The sequence below is a fragment of the Scyliorhinus canicula genome, chromosome 3 (assembly GCF_902713615.1).
Source record: "Scyliorhinus canicula chromosome 3, sScyCan1.1, whole genome shotgun sequence".
NCBI classification, from domain to species: Eukaryota; Metazoa; Chordata; class Chondrichthyes; order Carcharhiniformes; family Scyliorhinidae; genus Scyliorhinus; species Scyliorhinus canicula.
Genome location: NC_052148.1, coordinates 157001266 through 157016664, shown reverse-complemented (window position 1 = coordinate 157016664; position 15399 = coordinate 157001266). Strand labels below are relative to the sequence as shown.

Sequence of the window (15399 nt, the reverse complement as noted above, 5' to 3'; positions counted from 1 at the left end):
ACATGTCCATTCTCCCGCAGGTCCTCCAGATGATGCCGCAGCCCAACCTGGGCGGCTCCCTCTCCAGTCTCCCAGGAGACCACCTCGGAGGAGTGCTCTGAGGATGCCACCGTAATCGTCGTGGTACAGCTGTGATCCTCACCCTCCACCAGCATAGATACACGTACCTTGGTGAAAATTGTTAGTGGTCAAGCTTCTGGGGCACAATCTGGTGAGCACCACACAGCTACTGGTGCACAACAGGTGGAGGCAGGAACCCCCAGGTGAGACAGCAGTCGGACGTCAGCTGAATCTCAGGACCCAGCTGGGTCCCAGCTTGATGATGATACCCAGAGCTGATGGAGACGATAGAGAGCAGCCAGGACATTCAGAGGGAGATATCAGCGACACTCCAGCAGGTCCATAGCCACTTGGAGGAGTACCAGAGGCTATGGGCGCAGGAGATTCATGGCACCGAGGATGGCAACTGCAGTGGAAAGCCTGGTGCACGTCTGCACCATCAGTGAAGGTGTACAAGACATCATGTAGCCGGCGACGGCCATGGCTAAGGGCCTCAACAGAATGTCCGCCTCGCTGGGGATGTGACCCAGTACCAGGTCGACCCCTTGATGAGGTTCCCGCTCTCAGATGGGCACAGCCGAGGCGCTGCAGAGCTTGTCCCAGTCGCAGGTGGGCATTGCTAAGGCACTGCAGAGCATGTCCCAGTCACTGAGGAGCATCACCAAAGGGGTCGACACTCTGGGGAACCGCCAGGGCTGGCAGAGCGAGATGATGCAGGGGCAACCGGGGCTCGAACCAGCTGCCCCTCCGCCCCAAGGTGGACCCCTAGGTCCTATGGGCACTGATATGGAGGAGGCGGCGCTGAGTGCCAACCCGGACCGGTCCCATGGAGTCACGACGGTGGCCACCCGCTCCTCCAAGTACCACCCCTCTGATGAGGCCATGTCTCGCAGTCAGCACATGGGGCAGGGTGGCACGGCTGTGCACATGCCGTTGCCAAGTGAGCCTGGGCCTTCTGTCCCAGAACCCCCAGAGGACACCCACCAGGGGCATCAAAGGCTATGGGACGAGGTAAGCAACTGGCTCCCACCACCTCTGATGTGCATCCTGGAGATACACCTAGAAGTAGTGACAGAGCTAGGAAGGCAAAGCACATCGAGGATAACTGAGGGCACCGGGGGAGGGGTCAGCACCATCAGGGGGGTGGGGAATTGTCAAACACAATAAACACCTTTGTGCACAACCAGTGTGATGGCTCTGTCACTTTTGTCCGCAATGCAGGCTGACCTCCGAACTCTTTGCCCACCTCTACAGGCATCTCCCCCTCTCCGTGGCACCCATCCACCCTCCAGCCATGGACATGTCCCTGGAGCTGTGTGCCATTCCCTGAGTGTTCGTATGTTGGCAGCTGCGTGTGTGGCTTTGCCTCCTGCAGTGTTCAAGCAGTGTCCAGGCATCAAGGTGTGATTGAGATGCTAGGCAATGACTCCCACATGCTACATGGCACGCCCACCCAAAGAAATGTACTTGGGTTGTGTGAAGTGCTCACTTAACCATGATTGCTAATTCCTGATTAGAAATAGCCTCGGCAGTCGATGGGGGTTATAGGTGGTCGGTAGGGCACACAGGCAGGGGCAAGAGCTTCCTCTGGAATGGGTAAACACAAACCAGGGATTGGCATGGCGGTGCCGTGAGTGGTTGCCCCCCGGTCGCGCCCTCAGCGCAACCCCCCCATCCTCCCATAGCGCCCACCCCTGCGGAGGGTCCCCCATCCTCAGCCGAGGATCCCCACACCCCACTGAGCACTTGGGTGGCAAGCCCAGCACCCCGGGCTCTTTGCCTGTGAGCAAAGATGGCTACTCACCTCATCGGCTCCCCACTGAAGCCCTTCCGACAGGTTCACGGTTTTCAAATGCAGTATTAATCGACTCCAGGATGAGTACTCGCTGGGGAAGCTGCTGAATCACAGGAGGCTGTTGGATATGGGTTGGCTCCTGTTAATTGTATGGAAATGGGGCTTAAGTGGTGATAATTGGCTTCTCGCCACACTAGTGAGACCTCGATTTCGCTTACGGGTGCGGCCAGTTACAACGCAAACTGTTTGGCGCCTGATGGGGTTCTCATATTTGGCCTCTCCCGTTATTCACCGACTTCATTTCACTTGAGCGAGATTGTGACGAGGCCGGAGAATCGCACCCTCTACCTCCTCTTTACATCTTACTTTCCTATCTTGGAGTCATCAGCAAATTTAGCTATGATATATTTGGTCCCTTCATCCAAATGATAGAGGTTGTACATAGTTGAGTGCCAAGCTCTGATTCCTGTGGCATTACATAGAACATACAAGATACAGTGCAGAAGGAGGCCATTCGGCCCATCGAGTCTGCACCGATCCACTTAAGTCCTCACTTCCACCCTATCCCGTGACCCAATAACCCCTCCTAACTTTTTTGAATACTAAGAGCAATTTATCACGGCCAATCCATTGTAGCCACCTGGGGTTGCCACGTCCCGATTTCAAAATGGACTCTTGCACAGAATGAAGGGAAAATTGGACAATGCTAAGAAAGCAGGCAAGATTTGTCTGTGGATTGGAGTTTGCAGCTCCCAGACAAGACCGATACTACCAGCCATTAGCATACTAATGAGCTATCTCCAGGGACAAAAGAGAAACATTTAAGCAAACGATACCAGAGCAGACTCCCCGGCGCCAGTGGAGACTAAAACAAAGGCAGGCCAACGGTCACCTAGGGCCCGCCCAGCGATCAGGCATCCACCCCTTTATTGGAGAAAATCAATACAGATGATTAGAATATGGTCCAATTAATTGGGGCCAAGTTCAGGAACCGCCCAAAAGAGCGCGAAGCCCTTTGGGGTATAAAGAGGAGTCCCAAAGACAGATCACTCTCTTCTTCTTTACCTTCGTCTTGGCCTTGGCTCTCAGCGACGAGAGACCCGCCAAGCACCAGACATGTAAGTCTAAAGTCAACGCACGCTACGAGATAGGCGCACCTAGCTACTATTCTATACAAGTTCGTTGCCAGCAGCCTCAGAACCGGACAACGGCCATTGTTCCTCTGACTGAGTGGGCACCCGAAGCTAAGTATAGGCTTTTAGTAGTAGTGATAGTTTAGTGAGTAGAGTTTGTGCATGAGTAATAATTGACTGTGTGTAAATAAATGTGCATTGATTTCAAACTTACTAACTGGTGTATTGAGTCTTTGATCAGTATTCGGTCTTGAACCTTGTGGTGGTATCGAAAGGATACCTAGCGACTCTTGAGCTAGCATAATTAAAACAGAGCAAATTAAGGAGAGAGCATAATGAGCAACACCATTGCTCGCCTTTGGACTGTGGGAGGAAACCGGAGCACCTGGAGGAAACCCACGCAGACACGGGGAGAACGTGCAGACTCTGCACAGACAGTGACCCAACGGGGAATCGAACCTGGGACCCTGGCGCTCTGAAGCCACAGTGCTATCCACTTGTGCTACCATGCTGCACATTCTACCTGTTATAGGTTGCAGGCACAATTCTCACATTTTGAGCAGGTTTCACAGGGTGCTTCCTGCTAGGTGTTTGGGTGTGACCCAGATCTGTATTCACCCACACTTAGTTATTTCTTTGGAGCTTTGAGTGTATCTCACTGAAAAATCCCACATTAACAATTGTTTTCTGCAGTGGGGAACTAAAGATCCGGGCAGCATTTTTGAAGGGTGCCGAGATCTCAATGTCAGGTTGAGGGTCGCCCACATACGAACATCACAACCCTCGTCAGACATAGGCAACACCCCAACCCTTGACCCTGGAGGGGCAACTTCCTCCAGCACTAAAAGTTTGTGTGACCCCACCCAGGAATCAGGATGACCTCGCCCCACACCCATCCATCCTTGTTGACATCGAGGCATAGCCCCCCCCAACCCCAAGTGCTACTCTTCATACCCCCTTTCATGCCCCCACCCTTCATAACACCCCTTCAAGTCCCTTTTCATCCCCCTTTCATTGGCATGGCCCCGCTCAGTCCCCATCCCTTGGCAACTATCCCTGGTTGATAGTGCCAACCAGGATCTCCAAGCACTGCCCTGTTACCCTCGCAGTGCCAACCTGGCATTCCTGCACTGCCAGGTTGGCACTGCCCAGGTGCCATGTCCCCGACCACCTGAGGGCTCTAATAGCCTCCGAGCATCCCGGCATGGCCATCACATCTGGTTTCCATTTCTAACCAGTACTAATTCTTGCCAACATGAGGCCTCGCTGGTGGGGCTGGTGAATACCCGGAACTGGGAGGCTGGGGCCTTAAATGGGCTGTGTATATTTTGTGAGTTTAATGATGCATTTAAATATGTTAAATATGTTGATCTGGATCATGCCCAGCGAAGGTATGATCACAATTACGTCAAGCGTAGCGGGTTGGGTACCTTATCAAATGCTTTTTGGAATTCCAGATACAGCACATCTACCAGTTCCGCTTTATTCACCTGTACACATTGAAGTTTAGAAGAATGAAAGGCGACCTTATTAAGATACATGGGATTCTCAGGGGACTTGAAGGGGTAGATGCTGAGAAGTTGTTTCCCCTTGTGGGAGAATCTGGGATCAGAGGGCATAATCTCACAGTAAGGGGTTGTCCATTTAGTACAGGTATGGGGGGAACTGTCTTGTCTCAGAGGGTAGTGAATTTGTAGAATTATTTACTGCAGAGGGCTGTAGAGGCTGGGCAATTAGGTATGTTCAAGGCTATGATGGACTGATTTTAATCAAGGGTTATGGGGATAAAAGGGGTAAGTGAAGTTGAGGACTACCATGTCAGATTTGGCAAAATCCCCATTGAATGACGCAGCAGACTCGGCAGGTCAAATCACCTACTTTTACTCCTATGTTTAATGGCCACCTGAATGTTGGTTTGTCAAAAACCTAACAGATTAGAGGACCTCAAGAAAACCCACACTCTTGTCTGAAATCCCATAGTTCCTATTGGAATACACTCCACACCCTACAAACTGAAATCAGCACCACTTCCCCATGGTGCACAACCTGGTAACTAACCCAAGTGGTGGGGTCCCAGGCTTCAACGTTTCACAGAAAATCTGTCCAACCTTCAGCCATTTGAGGATGGGCAAGGGATGATATGGCCACTTGCTCCACAAGTTGTGACTGTGACCATTCAAGTCAGACCATTGCTCACATATTGAACTTCAGCCCTGAGAGATCCATTCCTGGTGATATCACAACCATTGACACGGCATCAGCTGAAGCCATTAAGTGGATTGTTAATCCTGACATCTATCTATATAACTACTTCACCAGCAAAAAGAACAAAAGAATTTAAACAAAAGTCAGTGAATGTATTTGTTTGGTCAATGAGCTACCAACTTCTGATGTTGCTCCTCTTTACTTCTGTACTGGTTAGCTTTCTGAGTCCTTGACTCTAGTTCCTTGTTGAGCTGTGATACAGCATCCTGAAGAAGTGTCTTCTCTTTCTGCAGCTCGGAGGTCTCACTCTGTGACTTCAATAGATTCTCTTTGAGAGCTTTCATTTGTTTCTGGTCATTGTCCTCCTTTGAAAAATAGATTTACACCTGTAACAAATTGCTTATTTCCTTAGCTATTATAGCTGTTCATTAACACAAGTCTTGGCAAATTAAGTCAGAAAGACCTCATGTTATTCATGTTTAACAGATATCATTGCGAGAAAGATAGCATCATTGATACGTTACTGGACTAGTAATCTCGTAGCCTGGACTACCAATCTGGAGATATGAATCCAAATCCCACCACAGCAGCTGGAGAATTTAAATTCAATTCCCTGAAATGTCATAGAAAGCCACTCTAATGTATCAAACCACTATAAAAAGCCTAATAGGAATGAAAGCAAATGGATCACTTGACATCAACAAAGGTACATGCAGTCCAGTCAATCCTGCAAAGTTCTCCTCATTGACACTGGAGATTTGTGAAAAAACAGACAAGCAACAGCCTGATATACCTGTGTTCAGAGAGTGATACCTGACAGTTAATGTCCCTGGGTCTGTCCTGTCCCATTGGTAGGTTAAATCTACCAGAATTAATTTATCAACTGCACACAGTAGCTTGAATTTCTCAGCGTTGACTCAAGTCTGAAGTCTCATGGCAACAGGTCAAGGATGGACAAGCAAACTTGCTGATTATTTTCTCTTTCAGTTGATTCATCAGTAATACCTGATGTTGAACACTATTTGGAAGAAGCACTGAGGTTGCCAAGGGCACAGAATACTCTGTGTGGGAGATGTCAATGTTCATCATCGCCATCTGTTCAGCCTGCTTTTGTTAATGGCAGTTGTCAGATGGCTTCATTATGAATGCTTGAAGGGGCCCCAAGACTGACTAGTGAACTAAGCTAGGTAGGGGGTTGTTTACGCAGTAAAAATAAGACTGGTACTTTTGTTTGACAGCTTTATGGGTTTATAATGACTATTTGTATTTTAAGTGGTTTTTTGATACCTGCGTGCTCATTCGGTAAAGATGAAGAGGAGTAAGGAGAATTAAAGTTTTCTTGAATGGGACTTTCACTGGCTGATTGAGTTTTATGAAAATCTATCAGGGAAATTTTTTTCAAAGACAATGCCTAATTGTTTATTCTCATGAGTATTTAAAAGATTTAGCAGTATTATTATATGGCTCGTGAGTCCTGTACCTAGTGGATACAGGGTGAATGAATGTGGAGGATACAGATGGGGAGGCATGAAAAATATTTTTAAAAAATATATAAATTTAGAGTCCCCAATTCATTTTTTCCCCCAATTAAGTTGCCAATCCACCTACCCTGCACATCTTTTGGGTTGTGGGGGCGAAACCCACTCAAACACAGGGAGAATGTGCAAACTCCACACGGACTGTGACCCAGAGCCGGGGTCGAACCTGGGACCTTGGCGCCGTGAGACAGCAGTGCTAACCACTGCGCTACCATGCTGCCCTGGCATGAAAAATACGAGGGGTTATGGATAGGCATGGGAAATAAGAGGGGGCATAGGAAATATGAGGGATATGGAAGGGACAGGGGAGGCAGTTGGGGGAGGGGGGTGTGAGGAATGGGGAGTGAAGCTAGAAGGCCAAACAGCCATGAATTGAACTGCATTAATATGCCAGTAAACAGAGGCAGGCTTTCTAATCTGTTGCCCTCACCATTCACCCACCTTTGTTGCCAACTCAGGCATGCATTGGGAGGCAGTGGACCAGACTACACCCAGAGACCAAAATACCGGGTGAATGGGCTGACTTTTAGAAGTTAGGTACGCAATGTTGGGAAGTGGCCTGACTTATGGTTCCTCAACTGAAGGCGAACATGAGGCCCAAAGTCTGATTTTCACTCTTAGGGCACCGTCCACCATCTTGTGTGGCAGCATACTAAATTGGATAAAATAAGTAAAAAGTCTTACAACACCAGGTTAAAGTCCAACAGGCTTGTTTCAAATCACTAGCTTTTGGAGCACTGCTCCTTCCTCAGATGAATGAAGTGGTAGTTTCCAGAAACATATCTATAGACAAAGTCAAAAATGCAAAACTATACTTTGAATGAGTCTTTGCAGGTAATTAAGTCTTTACAGGTCCAAACAGAGCAGCTGGAGAGAGGGATAATCACAGGTTAAAGAGGTGTGAATTGTCTCAAAGCCAGGACAGTTGGTAGGATTTCGAAAGTCCAGGCCAGATGGTGGGGGGTGAATGTAATTCAACATGAATCCAAGGTCCCGGTTGAGGCCGTACTCATGTGTGCAGAAGTTGGCTATAAGGTTCTGCTCGGCAGTTCTATGCTGTCGCGCGTCCTGAAAGCCGCCAACGGATGAACGGATATCGCGTGACAATCACTAGGCAGGAGTGTTCCCTTCCAGTCAGGGAACACTTCAGCAGTCAAGGGCATTCAGCCTCTGATCTCCAGGCAATCGTTCTCCAAGGCGAAGTGCTCCGAAAGCTAGTGATTCGAAACAAACCTGTTGGACTTTAACCTGGTGTTGTGCTCACCCCAGTCCAACACCGGCATCTCCACATCATGGATAAAATAAGAACAGCTCTCGCAGCTCAAAATCAGGCATCCATGAGGTGCTGTGAGACACAAGCAGCAGAATTGTGTTCAATCATAATCTGCAAACTCATGGCCCGGCTTTTCCCTGACTCTATCATGAGTATGCAGTTGCGGGATCACCCCTGGTTCAATGAGGAATGCAATGAACGTGTCAGGAACAGCACCAGGCTTGATTCATAATTGTCTCTCACTTTTAAGTAGTTTTTTTCTTATTTTTCTCCCCTCGCTTTCTCCCTTCTTCTGAGGATGTTGACTCTGCTAGGATATAGTGGACATGATTCAACAGGCAGCGTGTGTCAACAGGCTATTCAACTGAAAGGGGTACCACAGAAAAATCTGATGTTATTCATATGTAACATCCAAACGTCCACAAAGCAGCAGTTGCTGAATAGAAATTAGGAGCAGGCATTCTAAATGATTTTCTTCTCCCCATCTCAGTGGCTCTGAGGTAAATTGTAGGGTAACCTACCATTGTTCTAATGGAATTCAGCTAACTCAGTGCAGATCAGGGGAGAAATTCTCCGACCCTGCTGTCGCCTGGGGCCGCCTAAAATTCCGCCCCCGCCGTGGCAGAGATTCTCCGCCACCCGGGAAGTGGCGGCGGCGGAATCTCGCCACTCCGATCGGAGAGGCCCCTGCGGTGAATCTCCGGCCCGGATGGGCCAAAGTCCCGCCGCTGGGAGGCCTCTCCCGCCGCCGAGGTTTGAACCAACTCTGGAACGGCGGGATCAGCGGCACGAACGGGCTCCGAGGGGTGCCCCCACGGTGACCTGGCCCGCGATCGGGGCCCCCCGCTCAGACTCCGGGCCAGTGCCGTGGGTGCACTATTTCTCCTTCCGCGGCCGCCATGGCGGAAGCGGAAGAGAACCCCACATCGCGCATGCACCGGCAGTGACGTCAGCGGCCAGCTGCCGCTGACGTCACTGCCGGCGCATGCACCGACTGGTGAAAGCCTTTCGGCCAGCCCTGCTGCCGGGTGCGCCGGGTTTTTGTGCCAGTGTTCTGGTGCAAACCGCTCCGGTGCGGGGCTGGCCCCCAAAGGTGGGGAGAATTCCCCACCTTTGGGGAGGTCCGACCCCTGAGTGGTTGGCGCTACTCCCCTACGCCGGCACCCTCCGTCATGCCGGGTAGGGGAGAATGTCGCCCCAGAGCACCAACTGTGAACTTCATAGTCTATATTACTCACTGAACCTGTGGGGAATCCCAAGCTAAGTAAATATTATGTCATTACAGCTACACATCATGCCCAAGCAATGTAGTCTGGGAATCCTTATTAATCTTGCTGGTAGATTGAAGATCACATGATGTAAATCTACAACCAGACCGTGTGAAAATCTCAGTCCTACTTGGCAATTAGATGACTATATTGGCATGCTAGGCATGACTTTTAAGATTTCATTGCAGTCCAAGCAACTGGAATATGGTCTTAAAAATAACCTATAATAGCGTACATCAAGAACAAGCATAGTTTCAAATAATGACATATAACTTTATGCACATATATAATTACATAAGCATACATTACAGACACGTAGATAGCTTCTCGACAGCCTGAACTTAGTCCACAGCTGGTACTAGTATTTTAGTTTCCAGTTCCAATGCTTTTCCTGGATCGGAGTCTATTTCTTCTTTTTGTATATCCTATCCCAGCATATCCTATCACAGAGGGACGAGGATGAATACTTTAGCATTAACTATGGATATTTGGTTTTTGGAACCGTAGTTTAATGCCATAAGAGAAATGATGTTTATCACCACCAGTGGAGAGAGCTATGAGAGGATTATTATGCCAGGGAATTTCAATAACAATAGTTTGGTGTTTGAAGAGAAACAGAGAATACATTCTCATCAAATTTTGCAATTGAATCTAAAACTTGGAATCTAAAAACAAAGAAATTTCTCTTTCAATATAAAATGGGAAAAAAAAATTTTTTTCCCAAAATTACTGATGCTTTCTCATCAGATAGCAGAAATGCATTGTGAGGTTCCAGATGATTCAGTTACACTTTCTCCTATTTCCTATGTTATAATTATTTTGTGATGTGCCAGTTGGCAGAAAAACCAAAAGCTTTTCCCTGTAGTGAAAGAACCTGAAGAGGTTACCAGAGCCTCAGAGGGCAATCTGTTTGGACAATGTTGAAGTGCACAGTAATCAATAGAGGGATGGAGCTCTGAAACACCTAGGGCTGTTTGAGGTAAGTGATTCATGATAGGGTGGCAGTCTCCATTGCTGAGCCTCTGGAGTAGCTGGAGTCAGGGGAGACATACTATAACTGACAAGCACCTGCACCATTAACTGCACATAAATTATAATGGGCACAAAGGATGTTCACTGGTGGGGTGGGATGGGGGAGGCAAAAATTCCGAACCATCCATTCAGCTTGCAGAAACCTCAACCCACAGTTAAATCTTGTGTCGGTTCTATCACCATCCTGTGGAGAGACCCATCTATTTGGAAGAAAGTCTTGTGTCTTTGGATGTCCAGTCCAAGATACAGATCTGGAACCCCCATGTGGCCTCCCTCATCCATTGCCCAGGAGATCAGCACATCTCTTTTGACTTGATGTATCGGCCACCCAGCAGAATCTAGTCGAGGACAACGGAAACTCTTGGATAGGGAGTGTTTTTTCCTGAACATGCATCCTCTGAGTCAGGGCCATGTTTAGAGTGGACATTCCAGGTCTAGTTTTCTGGTCTTTCACCTCACTGTTGGTGGACTTACACAAAGTGTGCTGAACAAAATGTGGCTTCCTTTTAAAAAGAAAGTTACAACAAACTCCTTACCACTATTTTGTGCTGTTGGCTTTTTTCCTCATTTTTCAGGATCTGCTCGTTTAGGTTCTCAAGCTGGGATTTCAGATCCTGATTTAATGCTGTGACACACTGAACATTCTCCAGGAGCTTTTCTCTTTCTTTATTAAACTGGGACTGAAGCAGCTGGAGAGCATCTTGGGAAGCCTTTGTTTGTTGTTCTATGTTCTTCTTCATATTTGTAAGCTGAAATAAAATCCGAAATAAAATTCAAAACATTGATGCTTTAGCTTCACTATAATCCATTCTTCGAGCATTAAAAAAACCCTGTTTTCTGGATCAATAACATTAATTTATTTATTAGTCCCATGAGGAAACCAATAAAGTTTTTTTTTCCAAAATTGGGCTGGATATTCTGTCCCGTGACACCTCGATTGCGTTCCCCAATGGGACAGAGAATCGGGAGAAAGTCAGGATCGACACCGGGCGCCGACCTGATCGTGATACTTCAACAACCCACTCAAGACAGGATCGAGGTCCATGTGCTGGCGAAGGGATGTAAATGAATGCAAATGCATCTTAATGTAGCAGGCCTGGTACCCTATGCTACAGCCGTCCATGATTCTCTGATCCTTGGGCTGGGAATCACGTGGGTATGGATCACTAGTCTCTACCAGCGTGACCCTGGTGTGGCAGACCTCACTGTGGGCCAAAGGGTAAATCCTTCGGAGAGTTACCCCCAAAGTCCATCCGAGGGCCACACCCCCCCCCCCCGGCCCAATGCACTGCCTGCCCACCCCTCCTCCACCAGTCCCGTCCCCCCCCCCCCCCCCGCGACTTCTGTAATAAGGAGCCCCTCCCAGGAACCCCAGTTACTGGGAGACCACCCCAGGGACACCTGTAATAGGAGGAAACAAACCCCCCCCAGGACACCTGTAATAAGGGGACCCCCCCCAGGGATCCCAGTAATAGGGAGACCCACCCAATGACCCGTGATAATAGAGGAATCCCCCCACCCTGCCAGGGACCCCCGACTAAAGGGACTCCTCACCCCCTATAATCTGCAGCCCAACTACCCACAGATCTCCCCCCAGAAACGAAATGCCTTTCTGATGCCAGAGAGCAGGCCAGACAGGGGCAGCAATAAGAATTGCAGCTGTAACAGTTACCTTGAAGCTCTATGTGTCCATTCTCAGCAACTGTGACCCGCGTCCGGTTCGCACAGAGCCATTAACTGCAAGCCATTCATAGCTTTCTAGTAGTGGGTTGTGATTGACAGCTTCTACAAACAATCTGCAGCCCTGAATCGATCACGTCCTTTCATGGATTAGTGACACTAAGTGGTGAAACCCCAATGTCTACAAACAGTGACAACACCAAAGAGAGGTAAGTGCAGTGCAATCACACGCTTAAGTGTTTGGAATGCACTTACCTCTCTTTGATGTGGTCAATGTTTGTAAACATTGGCGTTTCACCACTTAGAGTCAGTGATCCATGAAGGCAAATTAATGAATCAAGGCTGCAGCTGTATTGTGGAAGCTGTCAATTACAGCCCACTGCTAGAAAGTTATGAATGGCTTGCAGCCAATGGATCTGTGGGGTCGAGATGCAGGTCACAGCTGCTCTCCTTCCAGGAGTGGACATGTGGAGCGTCTAGGTAAGTGTTAAATCTGTAATTCTTTTCACTTCCCCAGTCTAGATTGCTCTAACTTCCAGACAGAAGTCTCTTCTCTGCGGGGGGGGGGGGGGGAGGGGGAGGGACTTTGGGGTCCCTTTAACAGTGGCTCCCTGGGTGGTCCTTTCAGTCAGCAGGGTTCCCGGTGGTCTCCTTATTATGGGGGTCCCTGGGAGACCCGTGATAATAGAGGAATCCCCCCACCCTGCCAGGGACCCCCGACTAAAGGGACTCCTCACCCCCTATAATCTGCAGCCCAACTACCCACAGATCTCCCCCCAGAAATGAAACGCCTTTCTGATGCCAGAGAGCAGGCCAGACAGGGGCAGCAATAAGAATTGCAGCTGTAACACTTACCTGGAAGCTCTATGTGTCCATTCTCAGCAAGTCGCGGGGGGGGGGGGGGGGGGGGGGGGGGGGGACTGGTGGAGGAGGGGTGGGCAGGCAGTGCATTGGGCGGGGGGGCTGGGTGGCCCTCGGATGGATTTTGGGGGCAACTCTCCGAAGGATTTACCCCTTGGACCACAGTGAGGTCTGCCACACCAGGGTCATACCAGGGTCACGCTGGTAGAGACTAGTGATCCATACCCACCTGCTGAAGGTCAGTCCCTCCATTGGCCATTTGACTTTCTGCCTCCACCCCCACCACCAGAGGCCATCTTGAGGCTGCCTCAGTGTTGTTGGCAGACTCATGGCACAATCGGGAGCCTTTCTGTTACTTTATGTTTCCTGCCTTTGCTAATATCCCATGGCAGTGGGAAAACCTCATCCTCCCCACCTATCTCCAAAGGGCTGGTAGAATCCCTGCCATGATGTGGAACCGCAGTGGTTCTAACTTTCACTTCAGACCAGTAAACATTTTCTATGTGCTAGTTACCATTGTACTGTCTATTTATAAAAAATAAATTTAGAGTGCCCAATTATTTAATTTTTTTTTCAATTAAGGGGCAATTTAGCGTGGCCAACCCATCTAATGTGAACATCTTTTGGGTTGTGGGGGTGAAATCCACACAGACATGGGGAGAATGTGCAAACTACACATGGACAGTGACCCAGGGCTGGGAATCACACTCAATCCACAGCGCCGTGATCCCAGTGCTACCCACTGCGCCACATGCCGCCCTTGTACAGTCTATTCTGAGCAAAGATAGAAATGCTATTTAATTTTGGCTGAAAAACATATCATTGGGATTGAGAAGAATACCATTATACAGCAAATATATAAATTACTTCACATATTTCAAGTCATTCCAGTACAAAATGAAACTTAATGAGTTATTTAGGCTGAAAACATCAATATAAGAATCACAGAATGCTTTCAGCAGAGCAGAGAGGCCTTTCGGTCCATTGTTTCTGTGCTAGCTCTCCGAGGGGGCAATTCACCTAGTGCCACACCCTAGTCTTAATGCACATAGTTCTGGGATTTCTTCCTTTTCAGATAATAATCCCTTTTGAATGTTGTGAATGAACCTGCCTCTAACACATTCTCAAGCAGTGCATTCCAGATCCTAACCACTCGCTACGTGAAAATGTTTCTCCTCATGTCTCTATTGCTTTTTTTCCCAATTGAATGAAATCTGCACTCTTCCCTTTTTAATCCTTTCACCAATTGGAACAGTTTCTCCTTTTCTACTCTATCCAGCCCTCTTATGATTTTGAATACCTTTTACAAATTTCCTCGCAAACATCTCCTCAAGGAAGACAGACCAAACTTCTCCAAACCAAAGGAAGACTGAAACACCGGCTTTTCTGAAATAACCTGCATTTTCCCAAGTGACAAATAATTTTGTATCGAATTATCATTTCCATACACTTTCCCACCACCAAGGTAAACCGAAAGTGGAAATGCTCAGTAGGTCTGGCAGCATTTGTGGAGAGAGAAACAGAGGGCGGGATTTTCCGGTCCTTCCCGTCGGCTGGACCTTCTGGTCCTGCTGAAGGCAACCCCAGTGGCAGGATCCCCAGCGATGGTGTGGGCAAGTAATACAAATCGTCATTGACTTCGATGGAACTGGAAGATCTTGCTGGTGACCAATGGCAAGCCACCCCTACCACAGAAAACATACTGGGGGAAGCGGGGGTGGGGGGGGGGGGCTGGAAAATTCCACCTAGCGTTAACATTTCCAGTTGAATATGAGTTTTCTTCAGAGCATTGAAAGGAGATGTGGGGGAGGGGGAGGTAAAAAAGGGAGGTCTGGGATTGAGTAGAGGTTGGAAAGATTAAATGACAAAGATATCATGGAACAAAAGGGAAATGGAGTGCGAATGGTTGTTGTTGTTTGCACTTTTGTTCTCCTCCATGAGAATATACCTTGGGCTGGATTCTCCAATTTTGAGACCATGTCCAGAGGATCCGTAGCGTTTACCTGGGAAAAATCGGCACGCCCCAGCACCAATCCTCCGACCGGTGAGGGGCCAGCAGCCGCGCCACATAAAACGCCCAGCCTCCACAAAACAAACAACCGTAGAATTGCTGGGTCCATGGCTACGCATGCGCACAGCGACGATGTGCAACGGTCGCGGCATACAACATGGCGCCAGCCATGCGCGGACCCAACCTGCCAGATAGTGCCCCCTGGCCACCCCCCACCAGTCTCGCCAGCCCTCGCCGAAGCCCCCCCCTCCCTCCCGCTGGCAACACGGCTCCCGCCTGACTGTGGTGGCACTGGACACAGTCCACAGCCGCCACGCCGGGTTCCTGACCATTGAGACCACACGTCAACTGCGCTGTCGGGAACGCGGCCCATCGGGGGCAGAGCATCGGGGGAAGGCATTCAGGTGATGTCCTGAGGCCGTCCCAACGGCATGCGCCGCGCTCCTCGATGTTACCGTTTTGGAGGGGCAGGGAATGCGCAACCTGCGTAAAACAGGCACCGCCCCGATTCGGCCCTAAAAATGGATTCTCCGCCCGATCGGT

General features: G+C 49.0%; 1 protein-coding gene across 13 annotated transcripts in view; it reads right to left on the bottom strand.

Annotated features, from left to right (window-relative positions):
• The window catches only part of LOC119963039 (protein FAM184B-like), a 595873-nt gene that overhangs the window by 110868 nt on the left and 469606 nt on the right, over window positions 1–15399 (bottom strand). For all 13 annotated transcript variants that reach the window (XR_005460015.1, XR_005460013.1, XR_005460016.1 and 10 more), the window contains 2 exons: window positions 10841–11053; window positions 5374–5558 (listed from right to left, as the gene is read on the bottom strand). Coding sequence is in view for 9 of the 13 variants with exons in the window: in XM_038791545.1 (XP_038647473.1) it covers window positions 5374–5558; window positions 10841–11053 (398 nt within the window). In the remaining 4 variants the exon portion in view is untranslated. The remainder of the gene's footprint in view (window positions 1–5373; window positions 5559–10840; window positions 11054–15399) is intronic.